The sequence below is a fragment of the Neofelis nebulosa genome, chromosome 2 (genome assembly GCF_028018385.1).
Source record: "Neofelis nebulosa isolate mNeoNeb1 chromosome 2, mNeoNeb1.pri, whole genome shotgun sequence".
In the NCBI taxonomy this organism is placed as follows: Eukaryota; Metazoa; Chordata; class Mammalia; order Carnivora; family Felidae; genus Neofelis; species Neofelis nebulosa.
In genome coordinates, this window is record NC_080783.1 from 149677382 (window position 1) to 149700628 (window position 23247).

Below are 23247 nucleotides of genomic sequence, written 5' to 3' on the forward strand. Positions count from 1 at the left end.
ACAGGAACTATGAATTATCCATAGGGATATTCTGAACCAGTGGTTGTAAGCCAGTGCCCAGGGGCCAGAAGTAGCCATCAGACATGTCTTTTTTTTTCCCCAAAAGAAGCAAATCAGTCACTCAACAATGACAACAACAACAAAATAACTTTTTTTAGCACTTACTATGTGGCAGGTTGTCAAGAATATAATAGTTGCTGAGAATATAATAGTTCTTAAGACATAAAACTGCTTCAAGGAAGTTTACAGTCTGATGAGGAAAATAATAGAAGTCAAAACACTACATTAAGTGACCTTGCAGGACTCCAAGATGGCGTGAGAGTTCTTAGAAGGGACGTAACACTTTGTCAGTTCTGTATTCCAGTGTTAAACAACTGTGCAATAATTAACCTTTAATATTAACTTTTTGAGCAGTATAAATTAACTGGGCATGAAAGAATGGCAAAGGAAATTTTCAAATGCTTACTAGAATTACAGTAATGGCGATTGAGTAAACTCTCTATATTTTTTATGTTCCCTAGGGTTTTCCAGGAGATATTGGGATTCCCGGACAAAATGGCCCTGAAGGATCTAAGGTAAAAAAAAAACAAACACAACAAATATATATATATATATATATATATATATATATATATATATATATGGAACGTAAGAAAAAACAAAACTAGATAAACATAAGGGAAGGGAAGGGAAGGAAAAATAAGATAGAAAGGGAATCAGAGAGCTTAGTATCTCTAGCTTTGTTCTTCTTTCTCAAGACGGTTTGGATATTCACCATCTTTTGTGGTTCCATACAAATTATGGGATTCTTCCTTCTAGTTCTGTGAAATATGCCATTGGTATTTTGATAGGGATTGCAGTGAATCTGTGGGTTGCTTTGGATAGCATGGAAATTTTAACAATATTAAATCTTCCAATCCATGAGCAGAAAAATCTTTTCTATTATATGGGTTGTCTTTAATTTCTTTCAACAATGTCTTATGCTTTTCAGAGGACAGGCCATTCACTTCTTGGTTAAGTATATTTCTAGGTATTTTATTCTTTTTGATGCAATTATAAATGGGAGTGTTTTCTTAATTTTTCTGATAGCTTGTCATTAGTTTATATAAATGCAATAGATTTCTGTACCTTAATTTTGTATCCTGCGACTTTATTGAATCCATTTATTAGTTCTAATAGATTTTTGGTAGCATCTGTAGGGTTTGCTGTATACAGTATCATGTCATATTCAAATAGTGACAGTTTTACTTCTTCCTTCCCATTGTGGATACTTTTATTTCTTTTTCTTACCTGACTCTTCTGACCAGAATTTCTAGTACTGTTTTGAATAAAAGTGGTATGAATGGGCATCCCTGCCTTATTCGTGATCTTAAAGGAAAATCTTGCAGCTTTTTACATGGAGTATGATGTTAGCTATGGGTTTGTCATAAATGGCCTTTGTTATATTGGCCATTATATATATATATATATATATATATATATATATATATATATTTTCCTTCTATACTCACTTTGTTGAGAGTTTTTATCATAAATAGATGCTGAATTTTGTTAAACGATTTTCTGCATCCATTGAGATGATCATATTATTTTTATTCTTTGTTTTGGTGACATAGTGTATTACATAATTGATTTATGGATGTTGACCATCCTTGCATTCCTTGAATAAATTCTACTGATCATGGTGTATGATTCTTTTAATGTATTGTTGAATTCAGTTTGCTAATACTTTGTTGAGGATTTTTGCAATGCTATTCATCAGGTTTATTGGCCTATAAGTTTCTCTTTTGTGTTGTTTCTGTCTAGTTTTGGTATCAGAGTACTGCAGGCCTTGTAAAATGGATTTGGAAGTATTCCTTCCTCTTTATTTTTTTGGAATAATTTGAGAAGGATAGGTACTAACTTTTATTTAAATGTTTGGTCAAATTCACCTATGTAACCACTTAGTCCTAGACTTTTGTTAGTTGGGGAGTTTTTAAATTACTGATTTAATTTTATCACTTTTAATTCAGTCTATTAACATTTTTTTATTTCTTGGAAGGTTGTGTGTTCCTAGGAATATCTATTTCTTCTAAGTTTTCCGATTTGTTGGTGTATAATTGTGGTAGTCTCTTATGATTCTTCGTATTTTTGTATTGTCAGTTGTAACTTCTCCTCTTTTATTCTGATTTCATTTGGGCCCTCCCTCTCTCTCTCTCTCTCTCTCTCTCTTTATGATTAGTCTTACTAGAGATTTATCAATTTTTTTTTACCTTTTCAAAGAACCAGCTTTTAGTTTCATTGATCTTTTTATTGTTTTCTCTACTTCATTTATTTCCACTCTGATCTTTAATGTTTCTTTCCTTCTGTTAGCTTTGGACTTTCATTGTTTATTTTCTAGTTCTGTCAGGTATAAATGTAGATTGTTTATTTGGGATTTTTCCTGTTTCTTGTGGTAATCCTGTATTGCTATGGACTTCCCTCTCAGAACTGCTCTTGCTGTGCTCCATAGATTTTGGAGAGTTATTTCAAAGATTTCTGTTTTCATTTGTCTCAAGGTATTATTTTATTTCCTCTTTGATTTATTTGTTGACCCATTGGTGGTCTAGTATCATGTTGTTTAGTCTCTATGTGTTTGTGTTTTTCTCATTTCCTTGTGATTGATTTCTAATTTCATGTTGTTATAGTCAGAAAAGAAGTTTGACATGATTTCAATCTTCTTGAATTTATGAAACCTATTTTATAGTCTAATTAGTGACCTGTCCTGGGGAATGTTCCGCATGCACTTGAAAAGAATATGTAGTTCACATTTTTTGGATGAAATGTTCTGTATACATCTATTAAGTCCCTGTGATCTAATGTGTTTTTTAAGGCCAATGTTTCCTTATTAATTTTCTGTCTGAATGATATATCCATTGATGTAAGTGGTATATTAAAGTTTCCTGCTATTATTGCATTACTATCAATTGCTCCCTTTTTGTCTGTTAATATTTGCTTTATAAATTCAGGTGCTTCTATATTAGGTGCATAAATATTTATGAATGTTATATACTCTTCTTGGATTGACCCTTTTATCACTACCTAATGCTATTCTTTTGTTACAGTCTTTGTTTTAATTTTTAAATTTTGTTAATGTTTATTTTTGAGAGAGAGAGAGAGAAAGCATGAGAGGGAGGAGGCCAGAAAGAGACAGAACTTCCAATACAGGTTCTGCACTGTGAGTGCAGAGCCCAATGCATAGCTCAAACTCATGAACCATGAGATCATGACCTGAGCTGAAATCAAGAGTTGGCCACTTAACCAACTGAGCCACCCAGGTACACCTACAGTCTTTGTTTTAAAGTCTGTTTTGTCTTATATAGGTATTACTATTCCAACTTTCTTTTCATTTGCATTTGCATTCCTTTTACTTTCAACCCATGTGCAACTTTAGACCTGAGGTGAATCTCTTATAGGCAGCACATAGATTGGTCTTGTTTATTTATCCATTCAACTGCTCTGTGTCTTTTGATTGGAATATTTAGTCCATTTACATTGAAAATAATTATTGATAGGTATGTATTTGTTGCCTATTGTTCATTGTTTTCTGGATGTTTTGTAGGTCTTCTCCCTTTCTCTTGCTCTCTTACCCTGTGTTTTTATAACTTTATTTAGTATTGTGCTTAGATTCCTTTCTTATTGTCTTTTGTATGTCTAGTATAGGATTTTGCTTTTTGGTTAACATAAGGCTCACATTTAACATCATATACGTATACACATAATGGTTTAAGTTGACAGCAACTTAAATTTGGTCAAATTCTAAAAGTCTACATTTTTACTACCTCCCACATTTTATTTTATTTTTCTGACATCACATTTTACATCTCTTTATATTGTGTGTCCCTTAACTATTATGGTTAGTTTTACTACTTTTGTCTTTTAACCTTCATAGTAGTTTTATAATAATCTACTACCTTGCTGTATATTGACCTTTACTAGTGAGATTTATACTTTCATATGTTTTTGTGCTATTAATTAATGCTCTTTCTTTTCAACTTAAAGAAGTACTTTTCACATTTCTTGTAAGGCTACTTTAGTAGTAATGAACTCCTTTAGCTTTTGCTTGTCTGGAAAACTCTTTATCTTTGCTTTGATTCTGAATGATAATCTTACTAGTAGAGTATTCTTGGTTGGTTTTTTGCCTTTCAGCAGTTTGGATATATTATGTCTCTGCCTTTTGGCTTGGAAAGTTTCTGCTGAAAAATCTGCTGATAGTCTTAGGCGAGTTTCCTTGTATATAACAAGCTGTTTCTCTCTTGCTGCTTTTGTAATTCTGTCAACTAGATGTGTAACAACGAGAGAAAAAGACCACTTCTAAAGAAATTAGGTTTGTTTTTAAATTTGTGATTTCCTAGCCTTCCAAGCTTTATTTGGAAACTTTAGGAATATTTAGACTAGTAAAAGGTTAAAGGAGCTAAAAGGGCCCAGCTTACATTTCTTCATAAGGCTGAAGTTCCAGGGAGCTTTCAGTCCTGCTAACAGCCTCATCTGTACAATATGAAAGAAGATAGAGAACATGGGAGGGGGATTTCCACTTGGCTTTATTCTCCTCCTCCTTTCCCTAACTTAGTCAGTAGTAATTCAGTACTCAAACAAATAACCAATATGGAAGAGGGATAAAGATAGAGATAGTGTAAAGCATTTGATTTAATTGACTTGTTAAAGTATACATGTATAGAGAGGAGAAATATTTGAGAAAATGAAAAACTTTGTATTAAATAGAAATTATCATTGTCTCAAGGTTAAAAACAGTGTATTTTTTAGTATTGACACATGAATATGTGTTTTGGTAAAATGATCTAGGATAGATAAGAAATTTGAATCTCAAGTTTTCTTATATTTGGTAGTGTGGATATAATTTTGACTATTCATAACTATTCACCAATAAAATATTTTATGTAGCCATATATGAGGGAATTTTAAAAAGCCCTACTTTAATTTGCAAGCAACTAATTAAGCCTCTTGAGGACTTAATATTATAAACTGGAATACTACTCTTTAATTCATATTTAATTTAATAATTTAATAACTATGTCCAAAATATCCCATACTGACCATGATCTGTTTTAACTGCACATATTTGTGGAGGACATTGTATTTGTGACAGGTGTTAAAAACTACCACTGAGGCTTAAATGCATTAAATAAGATTTGTTGGGTGTGGTTTTATTATAAAATTTCCTAGATATTTACCATGAATTTTAGATTAATCAAGATCAATAGAGCATTCAAACTTTATAATCCTCCTATAATTTTTTTAAGATAATGAAAAAAATGCAGAATGCATGGTCTTGACAATAAATTTTGACATGCAGTCATAGGATTTATTTTCCTTTAGGAATAAAGATTTCTTTTCAATTAAGACACTTTAAAGTATATAGACAAACCTAAATATTTTTCTTTTCTCAGTTATTATTTAGCAAGAATAACATAGGTAGAATTGTTGGCCTCTAAGAAAGTTATATAAAAAGTCATCTTGTTTCTTGCACAAGAAATGATCTGTCCATTTCAAAAGGATGTTAATAATAGCTGTATTTGTTAGTGTACTAGAGTGTCAAGTACTACAGTACTATGTATAGTAAATGTCTTACACATATCTCACTTTATCTTCACAATAGCATTATAAGCTAAGGATTATCTCCATTTTACAGATGGTTTGGTTATTGCTGTCACATAACTATCAAGTGACTTTGCCAGGATTCTAACCCAGTTCTTAACCACTTAGCTTTGGGACGAAATTGTGGAAAACATTCAACACCATGCTAAAGTGTTTCTACTTTATTCATGGGCATCATGAAGCAATCAAAGATATTTAAGTAGTAAAGTGTCCTAGGTGATTTATGTTTTAAAAATATATCAGTCAGCATGGAGGAGGGCTTAAATAGGAGGGAAACTGAAGGCAAGGAGATGAACTCGTTAAAGCTAGAAAAGAATTATAAAGATCTGAAATAGAGCATTCAATCAATCAGCCAATATTTATTGATTGCCTTTCATATGAGCCATTGTGCTAGACTGTCCGCAAAGATGAAAAGTATTGATCCTTACTTTCAAAAGACTTACAATCTAGAGAAAGATATGCAAGAAAACTTTTTTTTTCCTATCTCTTTTTGTAGCTAATTTGGGTATTTAATAATTTATATTAAAATGTCCATTTTAGCTGGCTTTCCAAGTAAAGGATTCTCTTTAATTTTAATTAATTTTTAGTGTATATTTTCCCTTTCTTTTTTTTTTTAATATATGAATTTTATTGTCAACTTGGTTTCCATACAACACCCAGTGCTCATCCCAAAAGGTGCCCTCCTCAATACCCATCACCCACCCTCCCCTCCCTCCCACCCCCCATCAACCCTCAGTTTGTTCTCAGTTTTTAAGAGTCTCTTATGCTTTGGCTCTCTCCCACTCTAACCTCTTTTTTTTTTTTCCTTCCCCTCCCCCATGGGTTTCTGTTACGTTTCTCAGGATCCACATAAGAGTGAAACCATATGGTATCTGTCTTTCTCTGTATGGCTTATTTCACTTAACATCACACTCTCCAGTTCCATCCACGTTGCTACAAAGGGCCATATTTCATTCTTTCTCATTGCCACGCAGTACTCCATTGTGTATATAAACCACAATTTCTTTATCCATTCATCAGTTGATGGACATTTAGGCTCTTTCCACAATTTGGCTATTGTTGAGAGTGCTGCTATAAACATTGGGGTACAAGTGCCCCTATGCATCAGTACTCCTGTATCCCTTGGGTAAATTCCTAGCAGTGCTACTGCTGGGTCATAGGGTAGGTCTATTTTTAATTTTCTGAGGAACCTCCACACTGCTTTCCAGAGCGGCTGCACCAGTTTGCATTCCCACCAACAGTGCAAGAGGGTTCCCGTTTCTCCACATCCTCTCCAGCATCTATAGTCTCCTGATTTGTTCATTTTGGCCACTCTGACTGGCGTGAGGTGATATCTGAGTGTGGTTTTGATTTGTATGCAAGAAAACTTTTATAATAACCATATGAATAATATTCAATTTGTAATACCAGCCTCCAGTCTGACAAGTAATGGAATAGGGAACTGTGCGGAGAAGGTAGCACTTGAGCTGACATGATGAATGAGTAGGATTTGCATCCAGACAAGGGAGATGTATGGCATTCAGGAAAAGGAAGCTTGTGAGAGGATGGAAGTGTAATATGTGGAACACTCTTACACTAAAAGCTATTCGTTGTTTGCATGAAATTCAAACTTAACTGGGCATCCTGTATTTTATCTGGCAACCCTATTGGCCACCTACAAAGTTTCCATATATACAGCAATGTTTCTCCCTTTTTTTCTGTCTCTATGGAAGAAATATTCCTCCTCTTTCTCCGTATTCAAGTCCCACACACGTTTTGCAGCAAAACCTCTCCTCAACTACTGAACAACCTCATGCCATCAGTTATCACCTACCTTTACACTGATCTCTCTCTTGAATCAAAATTTCCCCTTTGCACTTAAAACCATTTTCACTGCCAATGTTGTAGCTCAGGCCCTTTTTACTTTTCACCAGCATTAGTAATAATACTTCATTTGTTCTTCCAGCCTCCAGTCTGGCATTTCTTCAAATCTGCTTCTGAGTAGATGGAATTATTCCAAACATGGAATAATGTTTGTAAAGTATAGATCTTATCATGTCATCCTTGTGCTTATTACTTCAATGATCTCCACACTTCCAGGTTAAGGCTCACACTTCTTTACTTTTTATGCAAGGTTCTTTATAACCTACCCTGTCTCTCTAACTCTATTGTCTATAATCATACAGACATACGTAGTCATATAGTGATGGAATCATCACTCTTCCGAAAACCTTATTCCAGCTAAACTGTTTAGAAGACCAAACCGTACTATACTTGTTCAAATCTCAAGCTTCTTACCTTCATATATTACAACTGATGATTTATCTCTCTATTAGACTATAAGCTTTTGAGAGAAGAGCCTAACTGATTTTATGAACATCACAATAATCATAATAATGTCCATAACATGTAACAGGAATGCAATAGATATTGGCTGAATGCATGATTGATTGAATGACTGTGTTTAAAAACTATTTGGGAAATAGAAACAATACAACTTGGAATTTATTAAATGAAAGAATTCGAGGATAAAGCTGAGACTATTACTTGGGTTACTGTTGTCATTGATTTAAATAGGAAACTTAGGAGGAGCAGGTTTAGAGGATGGGAAATACAAGAAGTTTCATTCTGGGTATAGTTAGTTTGAAGTTCCTCTTTGACATCAAGGTAGAAACAATCAAGAAATCACAGTAAACCAAACTTAGAAATAGTAGCATGAGGGGATGTTGAGAGAGAAAGGTAGTATAGAGAATGGAATTGATAACTTCTATAATGTTTAACACTTCACCTGCTACAAAACTGAACTTGATGCATATATACACACATGCATTTATCCATTCACTCAGTATTTCATTTATTTAACATCTATTGAATTTCTTTTATGTGTTAGACCAAGGAGTAAATGTGAGATTATAAAGATGTCTTTTTGTTGTTGTTAATTTTTTTTAACATTTGTTTTTTTGTTTTTTTGTTTTTTTTTTTTTTTTTTTTGAGAGGCAGAGAGAGACAGAGCACAAGTAGGGGAATGGCAGAGAGAGAGGGAGACACAGAATCCGAAGCAGGCTCCAGGCTCCGAGCTGTCAGCACAGAGCCTGATGCGGGGCTTGAACCCATGAACCACGAGATCATAACCTGAGCCAAAGTTGGCCGCCCAACTGACTGAGCCACCCAGGTGCCCCTTATATAGATTATAAAGATTATAGATTTCTAAACCATGGTTCCGCCTCTGGATGAGGTAACAGTTTGGTGACAGATACCATAAAAATAGCACAAAATGTTGTAAGAAATGCTGTATTAAAGAGTTGGTGAAGTGCTATGAGAGCCTAGATAAATGAGAAACAGATTCTGCTCTAGGAAATTAAGAATTACTTTAAAAGGAAGTGATAATGGAACTTAATGTTTTCAAGTATGCATTTCATGTTAGGTGAAGAACCAGGTAGCTTTCTAAATTCAGTTTGGAAAATTTGTTTCTCTTGAAGTTTTGTAAAGAAAAATGTCATAGAACTGAAGAAAACCAACTGATAAAACTAACCAATATTACAATAGTGATATTTAAAATTTCCTTCTCATTACTTCTTTTAGTCTTAGAATTACATTGTTTAAAAGTGGGACAAAAAACCCTGAAAACCAGACATTTTAATGAATACAAATGGTTGAATTTTCAATGAGTAATAATTACTTTGTGGCTTACTTTATCTAAATGTATTCGATAAACAGGAACTTTAAGCTTCATCAGGAACATCACTAGACTAATAGGTTGTTTAAAATTACTGAATTTTAAAATAACATTTCAGAAGAGATGATTTTATCAAAAGGACCAGAAAATTTTAAAAGAAGAAGGACTTTGTTTTGTAGGTTAAGAAGCGTCTGCTTATGTTTTTCTTCTTGGTGCTTCATTATTTTTATTGAAGTCGTTTCTAGAAACAGAAGGGAAGAACAGAGTCAAACATGCTGACCCCATTAGCGTGATCTTTAGTTCTGTACACAATATCACGGAAGCATCTTAAAACTTCATTTATTTTAATATACATATCTTGTTTGGAAACTAGGGACAATATCAATTACTAAAGCCCTGTTGAGGCTATTCAAGGAGGTCATCAAGACAATTATGTGCACTCTATGTGAAATACATGGTTACCCTATTTGTAAGCCAGTTGGGTTCTTTCCAGAGCAATTTGGCACAGCTCTAAAGAAGCCTTTTATTTTCTCTTCATTTTCTGCCAGTTGACTAAAAACCTCAAACTAGGATTGGAAACTTATGTTGATTATGGTTCTATTCATTATGGGTATGTGGGTGTATATATATATGTGTGTATATAGATACAAAACATACTCACATGAGCCTTTTTAAGAACCACCCGATTTGGCCATCTGCTTTCAAGTATCTCATAACATTAGAAAAACCATCCTTTGCTGCTTACTTCAGAAAGTAAGTGCCCAATAAATATTCTCTGTTCTCCAGTAAATAGAATAATTTATTTATTCCTATAATGGTTTGTGTTGTTACTTTGGCTGTGGAATTAGGGGTGGTAAAATAGGCTGTCATTTTCTGTTGTATGACATCTCTGATAAGTTTTTGGAGAAAGCCTACTATTAGAAATAGAAAGCCTGTTTTAATTTGTAAAATTACGTTACAGAATATGTGGAAATAACCTTCACACTGAATTATGAAAATGTCATGTGATCATATGTATAGAGGTGAGCTAACTTGGTAAGAGAAAAATGCATACCTCTGAATAGTTTTCTAAGAGCACCTCAGCTCAGCCCTGAGCACATTTCATGTGCTAAATCAAGATTTCTTACACTAGCCATTTTATTCTCCAGACATCATTTAGTCAGCTGAAAAATACTTATGAGTTTGTACAATGCGTGAGGTATTGTGTTAAGAAGTTACTTGGAAATAAGATTAAAACATGGTCTTCTGTCTGCTAGGAACTTGTAATTTTCCAGAAGTGTGAGATTTCCACATGGGAAAAGCTAAAAAAGCATAACTAGGCAACATATAAATGAACAATAAGGAGCTCAGGGAATGACTATTATGGCCATTTTTCTGAAAAACTTTACAGTAGGATTTTGAGATGGATGGATTGGATTTGGCCAGGTAGAGTCAAGGAATGAAAGTCTTTATACAATAAATACAAAAATGAACTAGAGATGGAGGGCAAAAGTAAACCTATCAGTCTTAAAAAAAAAAAGTTAGGAGTCAGATTGTGACATATCTTAAATATAAAGCTGAAAAATTTAAATGCTAATAAGCCCAAAGATTTTTTGTTGTAATGATAAAAACATAACATAAAGTCTACTTTCTTAACAAATTTTTAAGTGTACAGTACAATAATGTTAACTATATCCATATGTTGTACAGCAAATCGCTAGACCATTTTTATCTTGCATGATGAAAGGCTATGCCTGTTGAGCAGCAACTTTGAATTTCTACCTCCAACCTGTAGCAGCCACCATTCTACTTTCTGCTTTTATGACTATCACTACTTTAGATACCTCATATATCTAGAATTATACGGTATTTGTTCTTCTGTGATGGGCTTATTTCACTTCACATAAGGTCTTCAAGTTTCATGCATGATGTAGCATATGTTAGAATTTACTTCCGTTTAAAGGCTGAATAACAGTCCATTGCCAATATCCACATTTTCTTTATCCATTCACCCACTGATGTGCATCTAAGTTGTTTCCACCTATAGACTATTGTGTAATGCTGCATTGAACATGGGAATGCACTTAACTCTTTGAGATTCTGTTTTCAATTCTTTTAGGTAAATACCCAGGAGTGGGGTGGCTGTATCATATGGTAGTTCTATTTTTTAATTTTTGGAGGCACTCCACACAGTTTTCCATAATGGCTGCACTTTTTTTTTTTTTTTACATTCCCACCAACAGTGCACACGGGTTTTAATTTCTCTACATCCTTGTCAACATTTATTTCCTTTTTTGTTTGTAATAGTCATTCTAACAGTTATGAGGTGATGTCTCTTTGTGGCTTTGATTTGCATTCCCCTAATGGTTAGTGATGTTGAACATTTTACATATACTCAATCATTTGTGTGTTTTACTTGGAGAAATTTCTGTTATAGTCCTTTGGCCATTATTTTAATTGGCTTATTTGGTTTTTGCTGTTGGGTTGTAGGAGTTCCTTATTATGTTATATATTAAACACTCATATTTATGGATTATGCATATTTTCTCTCATTCTATAAGTGGCTTGTTCCCTGTGTTGGTTGTTTTCTTTCTGTGCAGAAGTATTTACTAGTCTATTTTTGTTTTTGTTGCCTTTGTTTTTGTGTCAAATACAAAAAGTCATTATCAAGACCAATATAATGGAGGTTTCTCCTATGTTTTCTTCTAGGACTTTTATGGTTTCAAGTCTTATGTCTAAATGTTTAATCCATTTTGAGTTGATTTGTATGCACGGTGTAATTTAAGCATCCAATTTCTTTCCTTTGCATATCCAGTTTTCCTAACACTGTTTGTTAAAAAGACTATCTTTTCCCCATTGTAGTCATAGCACCCTTGTCAAAGACTATTTGACTATGTGTGTGTAGTTTTATTTCTGGGTACTCTATTCTGTTTCATTGATCTATATATCTGTCTTTATGCCAGTACCAAACTGTTTTGATTATTATAGCATTTTTTAAAAATTGTTTTAATGTTTATTTATTCTTGAGAGAGAGACAGACAGAGACAGAGTGTGAGTGGGGGAGGGTCAGAGAGAGAGGGAGTCAGAATCTGAAGCAGGCTCCAGGCTCTGAGCTGTCAGCACAGAGCCCAATGCGGGGCTCAAACTCAACAAACCGTGAGATCATGACCCGAGCCAATATATTTTGAAGTCAAGAAATTGAGACCTCTAGCTTTCTTCTTTCTCAAGATTGTTTTGACTATTGAGGGTTCTTTGTGGTTCCATATGAATGATAGAATTGTTTTTTCTATATCTGCAAAAAATGCCATTGAGTTCTCACCAGGGATTCCATTGAATCTGTAGATTACTTTTCATAGTGTAAATGTTTTAACAGTATTAAGTCTTCCAGCCCATGAACATGATGTATCTTTCACTGTGTCATCTTTATTTTTTTTCACTGTGTCATCTTTAATTTCTGTCAACAATGTTTTATAATTTTCAGTGTACAAATCTTTCACCTCCCTAGTTAAAATTATTCATAAATATTTTATGGTTTTTGATGCTGTGGTAAATGGGATTGTTTTCTTAATTTCCTTTCTGAATTGTTTGTTGTTAACGTATAGAAATGTAGCTTATTTTTGTGTATTGATTTTGTAATTCTGCAACTATGTTGAATTCATTTATTAATTCTAACAATATGTTGCTAACATCCTTAGCATTTTTTACATACATGCTCTCTCTTGTCATCTGTGAACAGAAATTTTACCTTTTCTTTCCTACTTCAATGCATTTTTTTCTTTCTTGACTAATTGCTCTATCTAGGACTTCTAGTACTATGTTGGATAGAAGCAATGAGAATGAGCATCCGTGCCTCATTCCTAATATTAGAGGAAAGCTTGCAGTTTTCCACTGTTGAGCACAATATTAACTGTGGACTTCTCATATATGACCTTTATAAGGTTGAGGTAATTTCCTTCTATTTTTAGTTGGTTGAGTGTTTTATCATGAAAGAATATTAAATTCTGTCGGATGCTTTTTCTGCCTCCATAGAGATAATCATGTTATTTTTATCTTTTGTTTTGTTAATGTGGTACATCATATGATTGATTTTCATATGTAAACAATTCTTATATCCCAGGAGTAAATCTCATTTGGTCATGATGTATGGTCCTTTAATGTCCTCTTGAATTCATTTTGCTAGTTTTTTTTTTTTTTGGAGGGTTTTTACACCTATATTCATTGGAGAATTTGGCCTGTAATTTTCTTTTCTTGTAGTGTCTTTGTCTGGCTTTGGTATCAGGGTAATGCTGTCCTCATAAAGTGAGTTTGGAAGTGTTCCCTCCTCTTGTCATCTGTGAACAGAAATTTTGCGTTACCCAACTTTTTGAAAGAGTTTGAAATGATTTGCATTAATTCTTTCTTAAATGTTTTATGGAATTCCCCAGTGAAGTCATTTGGTTCTATGCTTCTCCTGGATGGGATATATTTTATTACTGATTCAATCTCCTTACTACTCAGAGATCTATTGGATTTTGTATTTCTTCATGTTTAGTTTTAGTAGGATATATGTTTCTAGGAATTTTATGTGTGTCTTCTAGGTTATCCAAAATGTTGGTATATAATTGTTCATACTAGCATCTTATGATCCTCTTTCATTTTTTATTTTATTTGAGTATTATCTCTCTTTTTGTTAGTCTAGCTAAAGGTTTGTCAATTTTGTTTTCATTAACAAAAGTTTTATTAATTGTTACCAAGTTTTATTCATTTTTTCTATTGTTTTCCTATTTTCTATTCACTTATTTCTGCTCTAATCTTTATTATTTCTTTCTGTCTCTTAACTATGGGCTTAATTTGTTCTTTTTTCTTTTTTTTTTTTTCTAGTTTCTTGAGGTGTAAAGCTAGGTGGCTTATTTGAGATCTTTTTTAATGTAGGTGTGTACCATTTTAAAATTCTCTCCTAGGGGGCCTGTGGGTTGCAGGTTGCTCACTCAGTTAAGTGTCTGACTCTTGATTTCAGCTCAGGTCATTATCTCACAATGGTGAGATCTAGCCCTGAGTCTGGCTCTAAGCTAAGCACAGATTAGCTCTCTCTTGCCCTTTCTCTGCCTCTCCCCACTTGCACGTGTGCTCTTGCACTCTCTAAATCAATAAATAAATAAATACACTTTTTAAAATAAATAAATGAATAATAAATAAAATCCCCTCTTGGTACTGCTTTTAAACATCCCATAAACTTTAGTATATTGTGTTTTCATTTTTATTTGTCCCAAGATATTTTCTAATTTACCTTTTGATTTCTTCTTTGACCCATGGGTTCTTCAAGAGTGTGTTGTTTAATTTCTTCCTATTTGTGACTTTTTCAGCTTTCCTTCTGTTGATTTCTATTTTCATACCATTAAGGTTAGAAAGGATAGTTGGCATAATTTAAATTTTATTATATGTGTTAAGATTTGTTTTGTGACCTAATATGTGATCTATGTGATCTATGCCGGCGAATGTTCCATATATGCTTGAAAAGAAAATACATCCTGCTGCTTTGTGTGGAATGTTCTTTATCTATTGGGACCATTTAGATTTTAGTGTTATTCAAGTCCTCTGTTTCCCTTATTGAACTTCTGTCTGGTTGTTCTATTAAGTATTGAAAATAGGGCATTGGAATCTCTTGCACTGATTGTGTTGCTGTCTGTTTCTTCCTTCGGTTCTGTTAATGATTGCTTCGTGTATTTGGGTATCTGATATTGGGTGCTAATTTATTTATAATTGCATATCTTCCTGGTGAATTGACCCTTTTGTCATTAGTTAATATCCTTCTTTGTTTCTTATGACAGTTTTTGACTTAAAGTCTATTTTGTTTCATGTAAGTAGGGCCACACCTGTTCTCTTTAGACTATCATTTGCATGGGATATCTTTTTCCAAGTTTCACTTTCATTTTATATATGTTGTCTACAGTGTGTTTCTTGTAGATATCATATAATTGGATTTTTAAAAAATCCATTCAGGTACTCTAAGTCTTTTGATTGCAGACTTTAATCCATTTACATTTAAAGTAATTACTGGAGTGCCTGGGTAGCTCAGTTGGTTAAGCATCTGACTCTTGACTTCAGCTCAGGTCAGGATCTCATGGTTGTGAGTTTGAGCCCCACAGCCAGGCTCTGTGATAAGTGTGGAGCCTGCCTGGGATTCTCTCTCTCCCTCTCTCTCTGCTCCTCCCCCACTTGTACATGCTCTCTCTCAAAATAAATAAATAAACATTTAAAAAAAGTAATTACTAATAAAGAAAAACTTACCATTGCCATTTTGTTCATTGTAATTGTTTTGTGTCCTATAGCTTCTTTGTTCCTGTTTTCCTCTCTTGCTGTCTTCCATTATGTTTTGTTGAATTTTTGCTGTGACATGCTTCAAAACCTTTCTTGTTTTCTTTTGTGTATCTTTTACAGATACTTGGTGGTTCCCATGGGGTTTATATGAAACCTCTTATGTTATAGCAATCTATTTTAAGCTGATAACGACTTCAGTTGCATTTGAAACTCCACTCTTTTACTCTATGGAAGATTTTGAGAGTAAAATGATGAAAGAGTTGTTTTCAGAAGAAGAATAATAGCAAATTTAAATATGAATGTAGTGAATATATGGGGTAGATAAGTGCAATATCAGTTTAAAGACTTGTAAACACTAATCAACGTGCAATGTATAAGAAGAAAACTAATATTTATTGAGTCTCTGTTATATTCAAGGTACCCTTTTATTTATTGTAACAACCTCATGATGATGATGGTAACATTATTCTACAGATAAGGAAACTCAAGTTATAGCCCTAGTAAGCTTCAGAGCTGAAATCCATATCCAGACTTGACTTCAGATTCTATTTTAAATTAAAAAAAAAAAGAATTTGTTTGTTTAACATGATAAATATGAGACGTGCACAATTTAAACAATGACAATAACACAAACTGTATTAATGTTAAGAATTAGACCATTGTAAGTTTCTCAAGTATCCCTCACTTCCCTTCTTGCATTTATAGATAACAACTCCCTTGTGTTTGCCATACTTTTACCATACTTTGCCACACTTTACCAATGTGTTGTTTTGCTTGTTTTGGCAATTAATATAAATAGAACCATAGTACATTAAACCTTCAGTGATTTGCCCCTGCCACTCAGTTTTTTCTTTCCCATATATTCTAGGCTGATGCATGTAATTACAGCTTATTTATTTTTACTGCTATATAGTAACACACTATGTAGATGTACTACAATTTTGTGATTGATGCAACTGTTGATACACATTTATGGCCTTATTTCTTTCTTGAGATTACTTTTCACAAATCTTCCACGTGTGCTTGTAAGGACTTTGTAAACTCCAACTTGGGGATTTGGTGTTTTACATATGGCCATTAGATCAAGATTGGTCACTTTGCTCTATCAGTCTTCTCTATTCCTGATTTTTATCTGCCAAGATCTAGTAATTTCTGAGAAATGTGTTAAAATTTCCCTGTGTAACATTAGATTACTCAATTTATCTTTATTTATCTATCAATTTTTACTTCATGTATATAGAATTTATTAGTTGCATAAAAATTGAGAGCTTTTCATCTCCTCCTGGTGAACATAGCGTTTTATCATTATTTAGTGACCCTCTTAACTCTAATAATCTGTCTTACCTTGAAGTCTATCATATGTAACACTAATATGATTATTTCAGCTTTTTTGAGCTGGTGAATCTCTTGCATATCTTTTTCTACTTTTTTGAACTTTAAATCTCCCCGTATTTTTGTTTTAGTTGTGTTTCTAATAAACAGCATATAACTAGTATTTTTTTTAATTCTGCCTTTATAATTTTTTTAAGATTGTAAATTGGTCTTGGAAGAGAAAGGAAAAAAGACTCTGGATTTATCTGCTTCCCTGAGAGAGTTACTTTTTGTTTCTTGGTCAGTAATACCACCTATGCAGGGTAAAAAGCTGCAATGAGAGAATAAGGGAACTTAGTTTTCTTTTATTGCTCAGCCATCAGCTAGTTACACCCTGGATATGGAGCTGAGTCCATTTCTTACACATACACACTAATCTAAACTTGTATATTCATCAATGTCTTTTGAGCCCCAGGAGTTGGTAACAGATTCTTAGTGTCTGCTTTTTTTATGCCATAAAAAAAAAATGATCGGCTTTGTTAGCCTATCATAACTCGGCAAAAAATTATTTGCAAATATTACAAACTTTCTGACTCTCCCAGAGAAGATGTTTCTCTTTCATCTAAGTTCCCATTATACTTTACTTCTACTTCAATTACAATTCTTATGTACTATTTTTTATTTTAAAGTGCCATCATCAATAATAAATTAGGAATTCATTGAGAATAGGAGCTGTGTTTCATTTGTATTTGTATACTCAGGGTCTAATGTGCTATTTATTATACCTTACACATAGAAAATTAATAAATGTTGGATGAAAAATGAATGAAGAATTAATTAAATAGTTAAGCATTAGCTGTCCTGTGTTGGAACTTAAATATCATAGCATTGATTCCATACCTTCTGTCAGTCTAAATACTTAAAACCTATCACTTAGAGATCTTGAAGAATATTTTGGATACTAAAGAGTTAGACATCATTGTATCAGTCAGAATTCTTTCAGTTGTAAGTAATGAAAATGCAACTTAAACATGATTATATAAATATGAGCAAAGTTTAGGAATTCAAACAACTAAATCCAGGACCCCAAACAATATCATTAGAATCCAATTACTCCTGCTCTCTTCATGTGTTAATTTATGGATTTCATTCTCAGGCTCTCTCTCCTTCATGATTTCCCATCATCCTTAATGCTATTCCCAACTGTTCCAATGTAGTCCAGAATTTCCTTTAGTTAGGCTGAGGTGGGTTTCTGGCTCATTACTGAACCAATCACTGTTTCTGGGGGTGTAGAATATGCTGGCTGACTTAGGTACATGTCACATGTCCACCCTCAAATTTAGTCAGGGATGGACTCACCTCCCTTCAAATCGTGTGGGCTGAGTGGGGAGAAAGTGTTTCCCTAAGTAAAATTAGGATACTTTTGCCTGAAAAAAAAAAAAAAAAAAGCAAATGTATGTTGGACTTGCATACAACAACATACACCCATTTCAATAATCTAATCCATCTCTTCCAATGAAAAATAAGAGAGCTGCACAAAAATGTTAAGTTATTGCCTGAGGTCATGCAGTTTCTCCAATGGCGCCATGTACATAATAAGCCTGTGATAATATTTTGTAGACTTTTAAACTGACCGAGAGTTTTTCACCTTTTGATTGTGTTGCAATTTAGCAAAGATAGAGCAAGGCATAATGTGAAGACAAGATTTTAGTGCAGTTTGTCACTTTGCTGCATTCCAGAACAAATGATTAAAGCTACCTGGATAGATTTGCTATTTGGCATAGTTATTTACTACATTTAAAAATTAGATAAAATCTTTGAATGGTTATAGAATCACTAAAAGCAATAATGCAGAAGGTAGTTTTTAAAAGAGATTTACTTAAAACTTTGCTGACACATTGAATAGAGGAACAGAACTGAATAAGAAAAATGTCACCATGTTAAATAGATAGTATAGGATGTTTTCTGAAGTAGAAAGATTTTTTAAGTGATTTTGCTGAATTTTTATTCAGCGCATTTGATTTTTAATAGCATGCATTTTGAGTAACAACAGATTTCTTTTAATCGTGAAATTGCTAATCACATTCAGATTGTTACTTTCTTCTGCAAATTCCTCTTTTTGCCAGCTTGTATTAAGAAGGGAAATAAACTGAAGAACATTTAGTGCAAATAATGTGTTCTAGATTCTGCTAGTCTCTTAACGGATATTAAAACAGCATATATCTCTTCCATCTGTTTTTAGACATTGTGGATACTGTATTATGTATTTGTTGTACTATTATCAAATTAACAATTGGACCCATTGCTTTTTTTTTAATGTTTATTTTTTATTTTATTTTTGAGAGTGAGAGAGAGAGAGAGAGCAAGAACAGGGGAGGGGCAGAGAGAGGGAGACACAGAATCTAAAGCAGGCTCCAGACTCTGAGCTGTCAGCACAGAGCCTATCGCGGGGGCTCAAACCCGTGAACTGCGAGATCATGACCTGAGCTGAAGTCAGAAGCTCAACCGACTGGGCCACCCAGGTGCCCCAGGACCCATTGCTTTAAATTTAGAAGTACTTTTTCTGAGTGTCTGGTTGTGTCTGGTTGAAGAGAAACATACTGAGCAGATTATTTGAATGATAACATATTTTTAAAGAATAAGTTTACTACATTTCCCAATTTTTTAGATACTCTATACTTTTTGGTCACTTACCCTCTGACCCAATTTGATAACTTCATAATGGGAAAAGAATGGTACCAAATTGTATTGCCCATATCCAGATTAATGCTGATTGGAAAATATTAATTGAGCTGAAGTTTTTCTTGCTTGTGCCTATGTTTCTTTTATAGGGACTCCTTGGAAATAGGGGACCTCCAGGACCTCCTGGTCTCAAAGGACCACAGGTATGGAAAAAATAAATACCCCAGTCAGCAATTGTTTTAGTTCAAGTATTCCCGTTTTATTTTTCCTTGGACTTTATTTTTTGCTTAAAGGAAACATTGCTTTAGTGTGGACAATTTTTGCCGTACAGGATTTTTTAAGTTACCATTTCACACTGGCAGTTATGAAATGGGATTTGGAATCATTTTCAGTGTTGTGAATTCATTAAGTAATTTATGCCAGTGATCTCCATGGAATGTCTGAGGAATCTGAGCTAGAATCTCCCTCATATGTACTTGAATGTATATTTACTATTTGTGTCTATTTTATATTTGTGACCCAAGAAATTTTATTTTAATTGAATTGTGAATTGAGAAAAATGTTCATTGATCAAATAAATAAAGTAGATTGTATGAAGCTAGATAGGTCTGTGTATGCTATTCAGATATGGTAATATCAACTTTTTATTTAAAGGTGAAAAGTCAGTATATTTAGAAAATATGTCAATAAATATAATAAAAACATTTATTGCTTTTTAATTTTCTTTAAGAATAATGTATAAAAATTATTTTTTGATGTTACTCTATACATTTTTTGATCCTAGAAGAATACACAAGATTTTATATTTTATGACATTGTAACTGGTTTGATCCCAAGGACATTGGACTTATAAGTTAGTCTAAAGAAAGCTCTAGACATTAAGCTCCATTTGAGTAGGATCTGATATACCTTTATATCTCTATGCCTTAAAACAGAACTAAGAATCAAAACTATATTTATTAAATGAATGAAGTATTAAAATGTACCAAGAGCAAGCATTCTTTGCCAATAATATTTTAATATACCAATGGATATTAATTTCCATCTATTCAGAACTTAATTGAGTGGGAGAGATACTGAGCCCAAGAAGGTAAAGGTTATCCTTAATTTATGATCTCAGTGATTAATCTTCGCTGTGATTTTTATTTGCATTTTCCTCATGACCAGGGATGATGAGCATCTTTTCATATGTCTCCAGGCCATCTGTATGTCTTCTTTGGAAAAATGTCTATTCAGGTCCTCTGCCCATTTTTTAATTGGATTTTTTTGGCTTTTAGTATGGAGTCGTATAAGTTCCTTATATGTTTTGGATATTAGCCCCTTGTCAGATATCCTGATTTTGTGATGGATACCCTAATCACTTTTACTCTTATTCGTTCTCAATTTTCTATATGTTACTTTTATCATCTACCAATTTAAAAACAGTCAAATAGTACAGGTATCCCTTAGAGTAGATGTGGTGTTGTAACTGAAAAAATTAAAACGTTATGGGATGATACAGTTCTAAAATACAAACAAGCCACAGCTTTATTTTCGTCACATCTCAGAGTGAGTTTCAGGTTTCAGAATAAATAGAATAAGTGTTTACATTTTTAAGTACTTATTTCAGGCCATGAAATGTTCTGATTTTTATCTAAGGGAGAAGAAGGACCAGTTGGACTCTTTGGAGAACTGGGACCAAGAGTAAGTATCATATAAATACTCTTCACAAAGTGCTTCTCTTAAAACAACTGTTATGTGAATGTCTTTTAATAGCACCAAATTTTAAGTTGTAACAAAGGAAAAAAACATACTATAAGCATACAATCCCTCCAAATAATATAAGCCTATACCTGGAATTTTCCAGGGATATTTTAAATGATATTATGCGTACTGCATATTTACTTGTTCTGACAGTGGTTTTATGGTCTTAGTAATTTGAGCTAATTATTTATAAATTTTCTCAAAATGTAATAGACAGCTAAATGCCTTAGCCATTTTAATGATGTTCTGGAAATTTCTGTTGTCTAAGTGTGCCAGTAAAATTATGGAAAGCTAAATAAGATGCATTTTCTGTCAACTTTTTCTTCAGTTAATATTGTGTAGTAATATACGAATGGCCTGTTTTCAAGTTCTGAAAATAAGTTATTTAAGAATTTGGGCATTCATGGCCAAAACTTACATTATCATGAGATACTTAAGGTGTGTCTATCACATTTATTTTAAGAGGAATCATTAGACTCACATGAACTACATCTCTTTCTTATGAGAAACGTCATAACATACAGGTTCTTAAAACATTTTTATATTTAAGGAGACAGTAATTTTTTCTTTTGCACCTTTTAAAATGTACTCATTTAAAATTTACTTCTCTAGAACTCAGGAGAGCCATGATTGCATCTTATCTACTGAGTCTTAATATTTATTACTATTGTCGCTTCCATTGGTTTCAGATCAATTTAAGCCTAGTATTGCTCTAAGTATGTTACATGAATCATCTCTAATCTGGAAAACAACCCTGCAAGACATTGTCCACATTTTTTTTAAATATTAAAATAAGTCTTTAATTTACTATTACATGCTCAAGCATTACATGCTCAAGAGAAAGCTGATATGACAAAATTTAAATAGGACCCAAAGTGATGACTCCAGCCCTGATGCTCTGAATTTCTTGAATTCAAAGAGATTATAAATGGGCTGATACAGATTCCAGTGAGATTCCTTCTGTAATGTAGAGATGATGTATAACTACTTCTTAATTACTATAATGTCTGAGTATTACATTACTAAAGATGAAAGAAATATTCTTGCTAAGGCTTTTTCCAAAACAATGTGAATGAAGTGTATTACTCAAAATTCTTTCTGTAAATATCATAGACTAATCTAATAATTTAGACTCTTAATTACATTTCTTCTCCTATATCTGCAAATTGATTACAGAGCAATTGACACTTAAGAGTAATAAGATGTTTTTTATTCTTTACTTTGTGCTTGGTAGGAAAGCACTAGACAATTTCAAGCAAGGTAGAGGTAAAAATTAGAACAACTTTTTGCATAGAAGTCCTAAATATAATTTTAAAGTTACTAAAGTTTTTGTATGTAGTCAAAATACAATGAAAACTGGAGAATTGTTTGTTTTAAGAAAGAACAATAGGGAAGTATTTGTTAATGGATAGGAATAACAAAATGCAAATCTATAATCCCTGGCAAGTATTATAAATTAGTATTATATTTAACAATCTCCCCACACACTTTTCCATCAAATTTTGTATAATCAGATATCAGTTGTTAAGTACTAGAAACCACATACTGTAGATCGATCTACCCAATATCTAGGACTTGACATCCTCTCCTGCAGTGATCTTATTCTCTGTTCTCTTTAGGTACTAACTGCTGTGGTCATAACCTTTACCTTGTCATTACCAATAATACCAGCTTCTCCTTATTTTCAGTTTCAAACTTCTCACTCTCCAACCATAATCTTCTTTCTTTCTAGTACATTTTCTCTTATAACCAGTCCCACAGTCCCAATAAGAATTTTAACCCATCGATCCTATTGCCTTTCCATTATTCCTACTTCCCTCATAACCTCACATCCTTCCTCATCATGCCTAAAACACCACATTATCCCTTTGATTGCATTCTGAATTCTATTTCCATACTCTTTTTCTAGTTTCTAGTATTGCTTCTACCCACCTCTCTGTATCTAT

At 33.1% G+C, this 23247-nt stretch overlaps 1 protein-coding gene across 5 annotated transcripts in view; it reads left to right on the plus strand.

The window, feature by feature from the left end:
* COL24A1 (collagen type XXIV alpha 1 chain) overlaps positions 1–23247 on the plus strand; it is a 403184-nt gene that overhangs the window by 151442 nt on the left and 228495 nt on the right. For all 5 annotated transcript variants that reach the window (XM_058716744.1, XM_058716741.1, XM_058716742.1 and 2 more), the window contains 3 exons: positions 522–575; positions 19708–19761; positions 21197–21241. In XM_058716744.1, the coding sequence (XP_058572727.1) occupies positions 522–575; positions 19708–19761; positions 21197–21241 (153 nt within the window). The remainder of the gene's footprint in view (positions 1–521; positions 576–19707; positions 19762–21196; positions 21242–23247) is intronic.